The sequence below is a fragment of the Ranitomeya variabilis genome, chromosome 1 (genome assembly GCF_051348905.1).
Source record: "Ranitomeya variabilis isolate aRanVar5 chromosome 1, aRanVar5.hap1, whole genome shotgun sequence".
NCBI classification, from domain to species: domain Eukaryota; kingdom Metazoa; phylum Chordata; class Amphibia; order Anura; family Dendrobatidae; genus Ranitomeya; species Ranitomeya variabilis.
The window spans coordinates 122,635,406-122,649,744 of record NC_135232.1 but is presented as its reverse complement, the minus strand read 5'-3'; the positions used below and the strand labels follow the sequence as shown (position 1 = coordinate 122,649,744).

At 40.3% G+C, this 14,339-nt stretch overlaps 1 protein-coding gene across 2 annotated transcripts in view; it reads left to right on the top strand.

The window, feature by feature from the left end:
* HAPLN1 (hyaluronan and proteoglycan link protein 1) overlaps positions 1-14,339 on the top strand; it is a 256,807-nt gene that overhangs the window by 158,802 nt on the left and 83,666 nt on the right. For both annotated transcript variants that reach the window (XM_077288661.1, XM_077288672.1), the window contains exon 3: positions 10,748-11,116. In XM_077288661.1, the coding sequence (XP_077144776.1) occupies positions 10,748-11,116 (369 nt within the window). The remainder of the gene's footprint in view (positions 1-10,747; positions 11,117-14,339) is intronic.

Sequence of the window (14,339 nt, the reverse complement as noted above, 5' to 3'; positions counted from 1 at the left end):
CCCATAGGGCTCCCATATCATATACAGCCTCCCCACAGGGCTCCTATATCATATACAGCCTCCTCATAGGGCTCCCATATCACATACAGCCCCCCATAGGGCTCCCATATCATATACAGCCTTCCCATAGGGCTACTATATCATATACAGCCCCCCATAGGTCTCCCATATCATATACAGCCTCCCCATAGGGCTCCTATATCATATATAGCCTCCTCATAGGGTTCCCATATCACATACAGCCAACCATAGGGCTCCCATATCATATACAGCCTCCCCATAGGGCTCCTATATCATATACAGCACCCATAGGGCTCCCATATCATATACAGCCTCCCCATAGGGCTCCTATATTATATACAGCCCCCCATAGGGCTCCCATATCATATACAGCCTTCCCATAGGGCTACTATATCATATACAGCCCCCCATAGGTCTCCCATATCATATACATCCTCCCCATAGGGCTCCTATATCATATACAGACTCCCCATATGGCTGCCATATCATATGCAGCCCCATAGGGCTCCTATATCATATACAGCCTCCCCATAGGGCTCCCACATCATATACAGCCCCCAAAGGGCTCCCATATCATATACAGCCCCCCATGAGAGTCAATCTCATATACAGTCCCCCATAGGGCTCCCATGCAGCCTCCATAGGGCTTCCAGTCCCACATCATATACAACAGCTCCCCACATTATCTCCCATCAGGTCACTGTCTGATTTAACAAGTATTTTCATTTTTTTACTTCGTCTTCTCTCCTAGCAGCTCCAGAAATCTCCCCAGCTTTTGTGCCAGTGCCGCACTGCAGGACTTAGGGCACTCAGTGATGATGTCATCACTGACTCCAGTTCCCACCTTGCTGATCTGCAGTGCAGAGCGGCCGGCAGACACTGAGGCCGGGATTAAAGCTCCTACTAGCAGCTGTGGGTGCCCTCCGCTCTGCCAATGCATCATGCCGCCCTGGTGCCTTGCCCTCTGCTTACCGCCAGCGCTTCCTGAGACAACCATTACCGTTACCTACTCAGACAGGTGGTGATCGGTGGCCTCCTCATGATAGGTGCTTGCCCCTGCTTCTAGGGGGGGCCGCTGCCTCCCCTGCCCCTCAGTGGATACACCCATGCACACATACACAAATACAACGCATCACACTCACAATGCATGACACGCACAATATATGATACACACACACATACATTCAGACACTCTACAGGACTCTCCAGTTCTTCTAGACTCCTGCATTGTACAGGACTTGTGATGACATTCCATCACATTACCATGATGTCACCATAGGTCCTGAAGCAGTCTCAACATTGCAAACTACACTGATAATGCAGAACTTATATCATGACTCTAGTTTCTGCTGTAAATACTGGAGCGCCCCAAACCAAGTTGTGGCCTTGGGTAATTGCCCAGTTTGCCTTCTCCCTAATGCCGACCCTGCCACAGATCTAACTATACATGAAAGTGGGGCTGCCCTGAAAGTAAGAATGTGATGTTGAGCTGCTAGTTCATTCTTTGTGCTGGTGACTTAATAGTCATCAAAGCATTGGAGTGCTGTACTAGTGATATTATCAGTGCCTCATCTGTATCTCAAAATGCTCCTACTGTCCCTAGGCAGTACCACACTAACACTGTGGATGCTGCTGGGCGACGCTTTTGAGTTTCTGTTAGAGTATACTGTAGCTGGTACTTGTGGTCCCGTCTGACAATCATCCTGTGTTTTATCAATGAGCTTTTTTTTCAGATTTCATTAGCTCTCTCCAGGAATCCATGGGCAGGTCCTTCCCTATTTAAACCCAGTGACATGCTAGTTGCGAGTTAAAGGTTAAACTTGACCCTGGTTCTGTCTTTATGCCACTGTCACCTTAATCCTGTGTGTTATACTCAGGTGCTGACCTTGGATTATTTTGATCTTTGCTGTGCCTGATGATTCTGATTTATTTTTCTGTCCTCTCTGGTTTTGACCTGGTTTGTAGGACCCCCTCCCTTTTCCAGCTCCATTGGCCAACAGCCACTTCCAGACATGACACAGGAGACCATATCTAAGTCCAGATCCATGTGTAGGGGTTAAAGGGTGAAGGATGCCTTGGGACCTATTAAGCAGAATAACTAGTGCAGAATCTGTCCATGGAAATCCTATGAAGAGCTACCATGAACAATCTGATAGATATTCTCTGCTGAATCACCTTGTCTTCGTAGTACATATTGTTGCTGCAGGCTCACATTTTAACAATTGTAACTCAGTTTACTATATTGGCAATGGTCACAGTCTAACAAAATTCTTGCAGTGTAATATACCCGACTTGTGATATTTTGGAAGATATTGCAGCATCATTATCAGTCTTTTAGTTGCTTATATTGGTTTGCTTTATGTTCTATATTCTACAGATTCATGTTATGTTTTAGAGAACTAAGTAAACCTCAAGAACATTGGAGAATTTTAAGTTGCTTTCATTCGACTTTAAAGCAGTCAACATGTTGGAACACTGTAATTGCATCCAGTTAATATAGTGGCAATATAGCACGCTACAGCTGTCTATTAATCCAGTTTGCAAAGCCATTGAAAGGTCATTGAAACACTCTAATGAGACATTATATTTCCCTGATACTTTCTGAACAAATACCACGGTCTATATCTTTAGATGGAGTACAATGTTCCAACTGATTCATATGGTATTTATACTCTGTGCATATAAATGGGACTTAAGCCACTTTTATTAAGGAAAGTAAGACTTGTTATGGCGACAAGTTTCACTATAATGTCCATGCTAATAGCAGTCACTTACAATTTTTATATCCTAAAGTGAAGAGACATGTTAGAACATGGAGGGAAAAAATGTAACGGTTGTATCAAAGTGCACGCAATTATAACATTATACTAGTACGGCGCCTTGACTTCATTTGGAATCTAGCCAATGACTTACAAATTTCCTTGTGCCACTTTGCTGGTTCATGTGCTGCCTTGCATTCTTATCGCCGTCTGTGTTTTCACATTTGTCCTCAATGTCCCCAGTAAAGCTTTGAACTATGAGGACTGCGTTCATTCTCCGTAACCTTCTCAAGGTCTCCCAATCATTCTTCAATCAGCTCCACTAACTTGTTCCCACTTCTGCTTTATGCACAAGGCAATTGGCAACACATATGTTTAGGTTTAAGGAAACAATATCAAACAAATATAAATGTTTCAAAACGATCCACTTTTCTGCTTGGTGTTGAAAGATCATAATTTCAGATTTCAGGATCTGTGCTTACATAGAGATTAAGGGAAAGACATATTGTTTTAATGGATAGATCATAAGTAGGAGATAGAAGAATTTTCTACATCTACTCTTCAGCTGATATTCTCTGACAATGGCTACATATAAGCAATATACTGGGAAGAGCACCGTATCCCCATGCCTTGGCCGCTGCTGAGTACTGCAATACTCAGGGGTTCTGTGTTTTTTTTCCCTACTACGATACTTTGCTGTAGCCACTGCCAAAAACAAATATCAGATCATTGATAGGGTAGCCAGGTGTCCATCCCCAACCAATCTCATTTTCAGTCCTGGACAATCCTTTTTACAAAAATGTAGTTTCTAGGACATTTTAAAGTGAGTATTCCAATGAAGTATGTCATGCGTTTAAAGGGTTATTACATTGAAAATAATCTTTGTAAATTATATGAAAATAGTTATATAACTGGGAAACCAACATACTGTATGGTCAAATGTGTAACATGGAGTATAAACTAGCAACAAATCCTACAAGAAATACTCCCATAGACAAGAGTCCAGTACAAAACACAATTTTTATTGAAATAATCAACTACATAAAAACTAATTAAAAGGAGTAGTTAATTGAATGAGTTATTTTGGATTGTTCTGTGACAGATTGTAATATTTAATAATATTTACTTGATGACTAATTCTCAGCATTACTTCTCCTTTTAATTTGTTTCTATGTATTTGTTTGTTTCAAATCAAAATTGTGTTTTGTACTGGACTCTTGACTATTGGGGTACTTTTTATAGGATTTGTAGTAATGTAACTGAAAGTTATATTAAACTAGGTAGGGGGCTGATTTTCGAGGTTCAACTTTATCTTGAGTGCTGGCTGCCTGGCTATCGGTCCTATACTCAGCAGAGGACAGTTTTCCTGTGTTGTCATGTGACTGAAGAAGTGTGTAGAGGGGCCGGATATATATTTCAATAGTTAATCCATCTCCATTCTCCAATAATAAAGAATATGATCAGCCAGCCAGCCCGCTTTCTGCATCAGCATGCATCAGCGATGCAGCCACATGTTGCCACAGGAAATGCTATCCTCTGTTGAGTACAAATCCAGAAGCCAAGTAGTCAAACCCTGGGATGGAGGATCCGGGTACCTGGCCTAAAGAAGACCTGTCACTTGGCATTAATATTTCATTTATGTTATCTAGTTGATTTTCTTTACTGTGCCACTCTACTCATCATATGTGGCGCCATTTTTCATTTTCATCATGTGAGTAGTTTTGTTTTCCAAAGGTGCATGGTCTTTCATTTTTTCTATGTGGACATCTTCATGAGAGTCATGTCCTTATGGTTAACAAGACCATGTTTACATATATATATATAGTGTAAAAAGAAAGAGGAAGCCATTAGTGATGAGCAAACGTGCTTGGGAAACCTCTTATCTGAGCACACTCGGATGTTATCTGAACATCTGGGCGTGCTCCTGTATTATGTTCGAGTCCCTGCGGCTGCAGGAATTGTGGCTGTTAGACAGCTTAATACATGTGGGGATTGCCTGTTTGTTAGGGAATCCCCACATGTGCTCAGGCTGTCTAACAGCCGCAAATCATAATATACGAGCACTCCCAGATACTCAGAACACCCAAGCGTGCTCAGATAAAAAAAAAAATTTATATTCGACCTATACAGATTGTTGAGCCCAATAATAAATAGAGATTGCTCTGTATGCGCTTTATGATTTTAAAGTCAACTGTAAATATAATGTTTAAATGCAAGTTGATGGATGAAAATAGAAAATGACTTTAAATAAAAATCTACACAATACAATTCCAATATTGGTGTTCCTTTTAAAGTGAATCTGTCACCAGGTTTTAGCTACCTAATCTGAGACCAGCACACAGTAGAAATAGAGACCCTCATTCCAGCGATGTGTCGCTTACTGGGCTGCTTATTTAAGATTTGATAAAATTGCTATTTTTTTTAACCTGAGACTACCATTAGATAATTAGTAAACCTGCTGCCGCATTGTCCTTCATGTTCTTGAGCTCTGCATAACCCTGCCTCCACCATTGAATGGCAGCTTTCTGCCTATGCACAGTGTACATAGGAAGACGCCAATTAGTGGTGTGAGTTCGGGATTATACACAGCTCAGCATATGAAGAACTAATAGATGTGCAATAGATCACACAGCATGTGACTGCAGCCATCAGCTTTCCATACTACTGTAGTCATTGCTCATCCATGGGAGCCATGATGCAAGTAGTATTGAATAGTTCTGTGCACGTTTGGAAGCATTTCCTTCACTATAGACACTTTGTTACAGCTTGAGTATTCTCTTCTAAGATACTGACAACACATAATAAAATATATACATTGTAATATTATGTATTGTTACTAAAATATTTTTGCAGAAATTTTTTTTTTCATTTATTACATTATTCCTTTACCCCTTACCAACACTTACGGCACAAGTGTACAAGTTGGTAGCGGGTTTATACAGCAGGCTCACTGGGTGAGCTCGACTCATACCCGGCAAGTCATGGCTGTGTGTTACAGCAAAGACATGCCTCTAACAATTGCAGGTAGCGCAAAGTGCCACCCTCAATTATTAACCTGTTAAACCCTTAAGCCCCGAGGGTGGTTTGCACGTTAATGACCGGGCCAATTTTTACAATTCTGACCACTGTCTCTTTATGAGGTTATAACTCTGGAACGCTTCAACGGATCTTGGCGATTGTTTTCTCGTGACATATTGTACTTCATGATAGTGGTCAAATTTCTTCGATATAACTTTCATTTATTTGTGAAAAAAAATGGAAATTTGGTGAAAATTTTGAAAATTTCACAATTTTCCAACTTTGAATTTTTATGCCCTTAAATCACAGAGATATGTCACGCAAAATACTTAATAAGTAACATTTCCCACATGTCTACTTTACATCAGCACAATTTTGGAACCAACATTTTTTTTGTTAGGGAGTTATAAGGGTTAAAAGTTGACCAGCAATTTCTCATTTTTACAACACCATTTTTTTAGGGACCACATCTCATTTGAAGTCATTTGAGGGGTCTATATGATATAAAATACCCAAGAGTGACACCATTCTAAAAACTGCACCCCTCAAGGTGCTCAAAACCACATTCAAGAAGTTTATTAACCCTTCAGGTGTTTCACAGGAATTTTTGGAATGTTTAAATAAAAATTTAACTTTTTCACACAAAATTTATTTCAGCTCCAATTTGTTTTATTTTACCAAGGGTAACATGAGAAAATGGACCCCAAAAGTTGTTGTACAATTTGTCCTGAGTACGCTGATACCCCATATGTGGGGGTAAACCACTGTTTGGGTGCATGGCCGAGCTCAGAAGGAAAGGAGCGCCATTTTACTTTTCAATGCAAAATTGAATGGAATTGAGATGGCACACCATTTTGCGTTTGGAGAGCCCCTGATGTGCCTAAACATTGAAACCCCCCACAAGTGACACCATTTTGGAAAGTAGACTCCCTAAGGAACTTATCTAGATATGTGGTGTGCACCTTGACCCACCAAGTGCTTCACAGAAGTTTATAATGCAGAGCCGTAAAAATAAAAAATCATATTTTTTCACAAAAATGATCTTTTCGCCCCCAATTTTTTTATTTTCCCAAGGGTAAGAGAAGAAATTAGACAATAAAAGTTGTTGTGCAGTTTGTCCTGAGTACGACGATACCCCATATGTGGGGGTAAACCATTGTTTGGGAGCATAGCAGAGCTCGGAAGGGAAGGAGCACCATTTGACTTTTCAATGCAAAATTGACTGGAATTGAGATGGGATGCCATGTTGCGTTTGGAGAGCCCCTGATGTGCCTAAACATTGAAACCCCCCACAAGTGACACCATTTTGGAAAGTAGACCCCTTAAGGAACTTATCTAGATGTGTGGTGAGCACTTTGACCCAACAAGTGCTTCACAGAAGTTTATAATGCAGAGCAGTAAAAATAAAAAATCATATTTTTTCACAAAAATGATTTTTTGCCCCCAATTTTTTATTTTCCCAAGGGTAAGAGAAAAAATTGGACCCCAAGAATTGTTGTGCAATTTGTCCTGAGTATGCTAATATGCCATATGTGGGTGTAAACCATTGTTTGGGCGCATGGCAGAGCTCGGAAGGGAAGGAGCGCCATTTGACTTTTTGATGCAAAATTGACTGGAATTGAGATGGGACGCCATGTCGCGTTTGGAGAGCCCCTGATGTGCCCAAACATTAAACCCCCCCAAAAGTGACACCATATTGGAAACTAGACCTCCCAAGGAACTTATCTAGATGTGTTGTGAGAACTTTGAACCCCCAAGTGTTTCACTACAGTTTACAACGCAGAGCCATGAAAATAAAAAATCCTTTTTTTTCCCACAAAAATGATTTTTAGCCCTCAATTTTTTATTTTCCCAAGGATAACAAGAGAACTTCGACCCCAAAAGTTGTTGTCCAATTTGTCCTGAGTACGCTGATGCCCCATATGTTGGGGTAAACCCCTGTCTGTGCGCACGGGAGAGCTCAGAAGGGAGGGAGCACTGTTTTACTTTTTCAACGCAGAATTGGCTGGAATTGAGATCGGACGCCATGTCGTGTTTGGAGAGCCCCTGATGTGCCTGAACAGTGGAAACTCCCCAATTCTACCTGAAACCGTAATCCAAACACACCCCTAACCCTAATCCCAATGGTAACCCTAAGCACACCCCTAACCCTGACACACCCCTAACTCTAATCCCAACCCTAATCCCAACCGTAAATGTAATCCAAACCCTAACCCTAACTTTAGCCCCAACCCTAACCCTAACTTTAGCCCCAACCCTAGCCCTAACCCTAGCCCTAACCCTAACCCTAGCCCTAACCCTAGCCCTAACCCTAGCCCTAACCCTAACCCTAGCCCTAACCCTAGTCCTAACCTTAACCCTAACCCTAACCCTAGCCCTAATGGGAAAATGGAAATAAATACATTTTTTAAATGTTATTATTTTTCCCTAACTAAGGGGGTGATGAAGGTGGGTTTGATTTACTTTTATAGCATTTTTAATATCGGATTTTTATGATTGGCAGCTGTCACACACTAAAAGACACTTTTTATAGCACAAAAGTTTTTGCGTCTCCACATTTTGAGACCAATAATTTTTCCATATTTTGGTCCACAGAGTCATGTGAGGTCTTGTTTTTTGCGGGACGAGTTGACGTTTTTATTGGTATCATTTTTGGACACGTGACTGTTTTTGACCACTTTTTATTCCGATTTTTGTGAGGCAGAATGACCAAAAACCAGCTATTCATGAATTACTTTTGGGGGAGGCGTTTATACCGTTCCACGTTTGGTAAAATTGATAAAGCAGTTTTATTCTTCGGGTCAGTACGATTACAGCAATATCTCATTTATATCATTTTTCTTATGCTTTGGCGCTTTTATACGATAAAAGCTATTTTATAGAAAAAATAATTATTTTGGCATCGCTTTATTCTGAGGACTATAACTTTTTTATTTTTTTGCATATGATGCTGTTTGGTGGCTTGTTTTTTGTGGGACAAGATGACGTTTTCAGCGGTACCATGGTTATTTATATCCGTCTTTTTGATTGCGTGTTATTCCACTTTTTGTTCGGCGGTATGATAATAAAGCGTTGTTTTTTGGCTCTTTTTTTTTTTCTTACGGTGTTCACTGAAGGGGTTAACTAGTGGGACAGTTTTATAGGATGGGTCGTTACGGACGCGGCGATACTAAATATGTGTACTTTTATTGTTTTGTTTTTTTTATAAAGAAATGTATTTATGGGAATATTTTTTTTTTCCTTATTTAGGAATTATAATTTTTTTTTTTTTACACATGTGGACATTTTTTTTTTTTGTTTCTACTTTGTCCCAGGGGGGGGACATCACAGATCGCTGATCTGACAGTTTGCACAGCACTCTGTCAGATCAGCGATCTGACATACAGCCGTGCAGGCTTACCAGCACCTGCTGTGGACCCGGAAGTACTCCCTGCAAGACCCGGATGCAGCCCTGCGGCCATTTTGGATCCGGGGACTGCAGGGAGGAGATGCTCATACAAGGAGAGTACATCGCCTTGTACCGATCGTCTCAGGGAAGCACGCAGGGAGCCCTCTCCCTGCGCGATGCTTCCCTGTACCGCCGGTACACTGCGATCATGTTTGATCGCAGTGTGCCGGGGGTTAATGTGCCGGGGGCAGTCCGTGACCGCTCCTGGCACATAGTGCTGGATGTCAGCTGCGATAGTCAGCTGACACCCGCCGCGATTGGCCGCGCTGCCCCCATGAGCGCGGCCGATCGCATATGACGTACTATCCCGTCACTGGGAATTAAGTCCCAGGGCACCTCTACGGGATAGTATGTCATATGGGAATAAGAGATTAAATGCACTGTCACTGAATGCGCCCATCGGCGTGCCCATGACGCGATCTTTGATTGCCGATGACAGTTGCCTGTGGCCGGGCTTCAAAAGAGACCCTGATTTATTAAAAATAAAGATGATACATTTTTTTTCTTTTAAATACACATAAAGGAATATTGCTGCATTCAGGAAAGTCTGATCTATCAAAATATTAAAATAATTAACCCGATCAGTAAACGCCATAAATGGAAATAATTCAAGAACGTCAAAATTAGATTTTTTTGGTCTCTGTAATACTACAAAAAATGCTGTAACAATCAATCAAAATGTCATATCTATCCCAAAATGGTATAATTAAAAAGTTGTCTTGTCCCGCAAAAAATAAGCCACCACACAGCTCCATCAACTTAAAAATTAAAGGATTATTGGTTTTGGAAAATGGTAAAATAATCCAATAATTTTTTTTTTTGCTTTTTTTTTCACCACTAAAATAATTTTAAAAAATGGACATGTTTGTGATCGCCGGCACCGTACTGATGAGGAGAATCATACCGTGAGGCCAATTTTTTTACACAATTTCACTGCACTTGGACATTTTTCCAATTTTCCAGTACATTATGTGGTAAAATGAATGGCATCATTCAAAACTACCACTTGTCCCAAAACAAACAAGCTCTCATACATCTATGTGGACCGAAAAATTCCAAAGTTATGGCTCTGAGAAAAAAAATGAAAAAATAAAAATGCAAAAACAGAAATTGACCACGTTGGGAGATGGTTAAAGGGATATTCAGTAGGATACAGTATGCTATCACTTTTTATTGGTGGAGATCTGATCTCTGAGACCCAAGTCTGAGAACTGCAGCACTCTTTCCCCTTTTCATCATTGGTCAGAGTACTGAATCAGTGACAGACTCTTTATTGTCAGGATCAGTGGATCTCCCAGATTTTGCAACCCAATGGATCAGAAAATGATTGCATATCCTAGTAATATCTTACATAACATGGGAATATTCCTGTGATGTAACATCATGCAAATTTCAGCAAAATTCTGTTCTCAGAATTAAAAAATCACATGGACACAAAATGAGTGAATATCACTTTTTGGAGGAATAATTGTCTGACTAAACTTCTTTGACTTTCTTTCAGAGAATGGTCCTCATCTTTTTGTGGAGGTAGAGCAAACGAAAGTAATTTCCCATCGAGGTGGTAACGCAACATTGCCATGCAAGTTTTTACATGACTCCGCCACTGCTGGATCACCCTCTCACAAAATCCGTATCAAGTGGACCAAACTCACTTCAGATTACCTCAAGGAGGTGGATGTCTTCGTTTCAATGGGACATCACAAGAGGATATATGGCAGCTACCAGGGAAGGGTTTACCTACAAGGAGCAAGTGAAAATGATGCTTCACTTGTCATTACTGACATAACACTGGAAGACTATGGCAGATATAAATGTGAAGTCATTGAAGGACTGGAGGACGATACCGCTGTTGTGTCATTGGACTTACAAGGTATATTTTCATTAAATTTTTTGAAGATCTGATAGACGTGATATAAAGGTCTAACTAAATGTATAATTTTCTTACCTCAATGTATTTGAGTTTTACATTTATTAATTGTTACCAGTTTTCCCTTCAGCCTTTAAAGATTTTATTGGCAGGAAGAAGTAAAAATAATTAACCCATTTCTGACATTAGACGCAATAATCCGTTGATGTGCCCTGGGCCTATATGACCAGGGACAGATTATTACGTAATCGCGATTGCCCGCGCACATGGGTGGTGTGTGGGCAATCGCCACTGGGTGTCAGCTGATTCTGACAGTGAACACCTGGCACTAAGTGCCAGGGGCGGTCACACACCGCTCTCAGCACTTTAACCCCCTGAATGCTGCGATGGAACGCGATCGTAGCATTCCAGGAGCCGGCAGAGGGATGTCAGCCCCTCTGCCTTTGGATCAGAGACCCCCATGGCATGACGACATCCGGGTCACCAGAGCTATGAAAGTTGCTTGATCATAGGCAGTGCATGATCAGCAACTTTCCCTGTCAGTGCAGAGCTGACTGTTTGCATAGTGTGGGGATACTGCTGCATCCCCTTACCATACAAGTGATCAGCCTGCAATAAATGATAGTCCCATAGTGGGACAAAGTAAAAAAAGTTTAAAAAAAAGTAAAAACAATTGTTTAAATAATAGTAATTTAAATAATAGTAAAAATATATATAAAAATAATGATAAAAAAATTCAAAAATATTGTTATCTATAAATAAATATTTGTATGAAAAAACATAAACAATAAAAGTACAAATATTTGGTATTGCCTTGTCCGCAACGACCCGACCTATAAAATTGTCCAACTAGTTAACCCCTTTAGTGAACATCATAAAAAAATAAAAAACAAGACAGAAATCAAAACTTTATCATTATACCACCAAACAAAACGTGAAATAAAAAGCAAAAAAAAACTGGTTTAAATAAACATAGTATCACAAAAAAACAGTCCGCCATACAGCTCAATCAGCAGAAAAATAAAAAAAGTTACAGCTCTCAGAATAAAGTGATGCAAAAATATTTTTTTCTATAAAATAGTTTTTATTGTGTAAAAGCACCAAAACATAAAAAAACTATATAAATGAGGTATCGCTGTAATCATAATGACCCAATAAATAAAACAACCTTATCAATTTTACCATACACGAGGTGAGAAAACGCTCCCCCCAAAAAATTCCTCCAATAAAAATGTCAACTTGTCCCTAAAAAAAAAAGCCCTCACATGACTTTATGGGCCAAAATATTGATAAATTATGGCTCTCAAAATATGGTTATTCAAAAACTTTTTTTGTGATAAAAAGCGTCTTTTAGTGTGTCACAGCAGCCAAACATAAAAACCCAATATAAATTTGGCATTGCTGCAATCGCACCAACCTGAAGAATAAAGCTGCATAATCACTTATACCAAACATGGAATGGTGTAAAAAATAAATAAAACTAATTCTTCACCTTCTGTTGATTTTTTCATTCTACCTCCCAAAGATCGCAATAAGGTTTGGCACACATTTATCCTGCACACTGCACTGAGCGCTTGTACAGGGAGTTCCATGTATATCTCTCAAATACGTGATTCAGACAGAACCTCTGGCAGAAGATTCCCTATACTGAGGCAGATGGAGGCACTGTGGATGTTGTCTGACATGTGATCCAATAGTGTCCATCTTTTTAGGATTGTATAAAAGTGCTGTCAGCCACAGTTTTGTGCACTTCTGAAAAGAAGGACACTGTTGAACAGAGGCCAGATAGAGTCCAGAGTAACTCTGCTGCCTCATCATAGTGAATGGACCCTGAGGGGGTTTCATCTAAATCTCATCTGAATCATGTCACTCAGAGATTTAGAAGGAAACCCCAAAGTAAGTGCTCACAGTAGAGCGCTGGATAACTGTGATCTTTAACATCATGTAAAATGTTCCCAATAAAAGCTTCAACTCAATCCACAATAAAGCAAGCTGTCATCTGTTAATGGAAACATAGAGGGATTCCACGTTGCTGGCTGTAAAAAGGCACTGGAAAAGCGAAATGGCTCCATAAGTCTCCAAAAGAAATTCAGCAAATTCTGTGCTCCCAAATCCAAATGCCCCCTCCCTTCTGAACCCCACAGTGTACCTAAACCACATATATTATCCACATGTTGGGCATTTCTGCAGTGATGAGAGGCCGCCTAACTTACAGAAGAACAAGCTTGGCATAACATACTGGTCACTACAGCTTACTGGTCACTACAACAGCAGTTTGCAATTTTCACTTGGCATCATTCATTGCTTCTTGTTTCTGGAAAATACCCATGGTGTCAAAATAATCACTACACCTGTAGATAAACTCCCAAATGGGTATAATTTCCATAATGGGGGTTATTGGAGGGGCGGATTCTGCTCTTCTAGCAATTAGGGGCTCTGTATATAAGGTGTTCAAACTGTTCTAGGAAAATCTGAGCTCAGGAGGCAAATAGCAGTGAATTGCTCCCGAGTCTCTCCATATTGCTAAGTAGTACTGTACAGCCACATATGGGGCATTGTCACATTCAGTAGATATTGTGGGACAAATTATGGTGCCATTTTCCTTCTTGTGGGAAAATGTTAAATCTGGGGCTAAAACCAAATTTTGGTGGTAAAAATGTAGTTATTTTTTCTTCACTGCCCAATGGAATAAAATTCTGTGACACACCTGGGGTGTCAATATGATCACTGCACCCCTAGATGAATTCATTGAGAGGTGTAGTTTGTAAATTGGGGTCACATAGGGTGGGTTTTGCTGTTCTGGCACCTCATGGGCTTTCCTTGTGGGTCACGGCACCTGCAAACCATTTTAAAAAAATCTGTAAAACCTGGTGTTTCTTGCCTTCTGAGCTTTGCACTGTGCCTGAAAAATATTTCCTGATTACATGTAGGGTATTGACACACTCAGGAATAAATGGACCTCATTTTCTTGTAAAAAAAATTCCTGTTAGCCCTTAGAAATTTAAAAACACGGGGCTAAAACAACATTTTAGTGGTAAAATGTATTCTTTCTTCACTGCTCAATGGTATAAAATTCTGTGAGGCACGTGTGGTGTCAATATGATCACTGCACCACTAGATGAATTCATTGGGGAGTGTAGTTTGTAAAATGAGTTCACATATAGGGGGTTTCTGCTTGACACCTCAGGGGCTCTGCCAAAGTGACATGGAAAACTCAAACCATTCC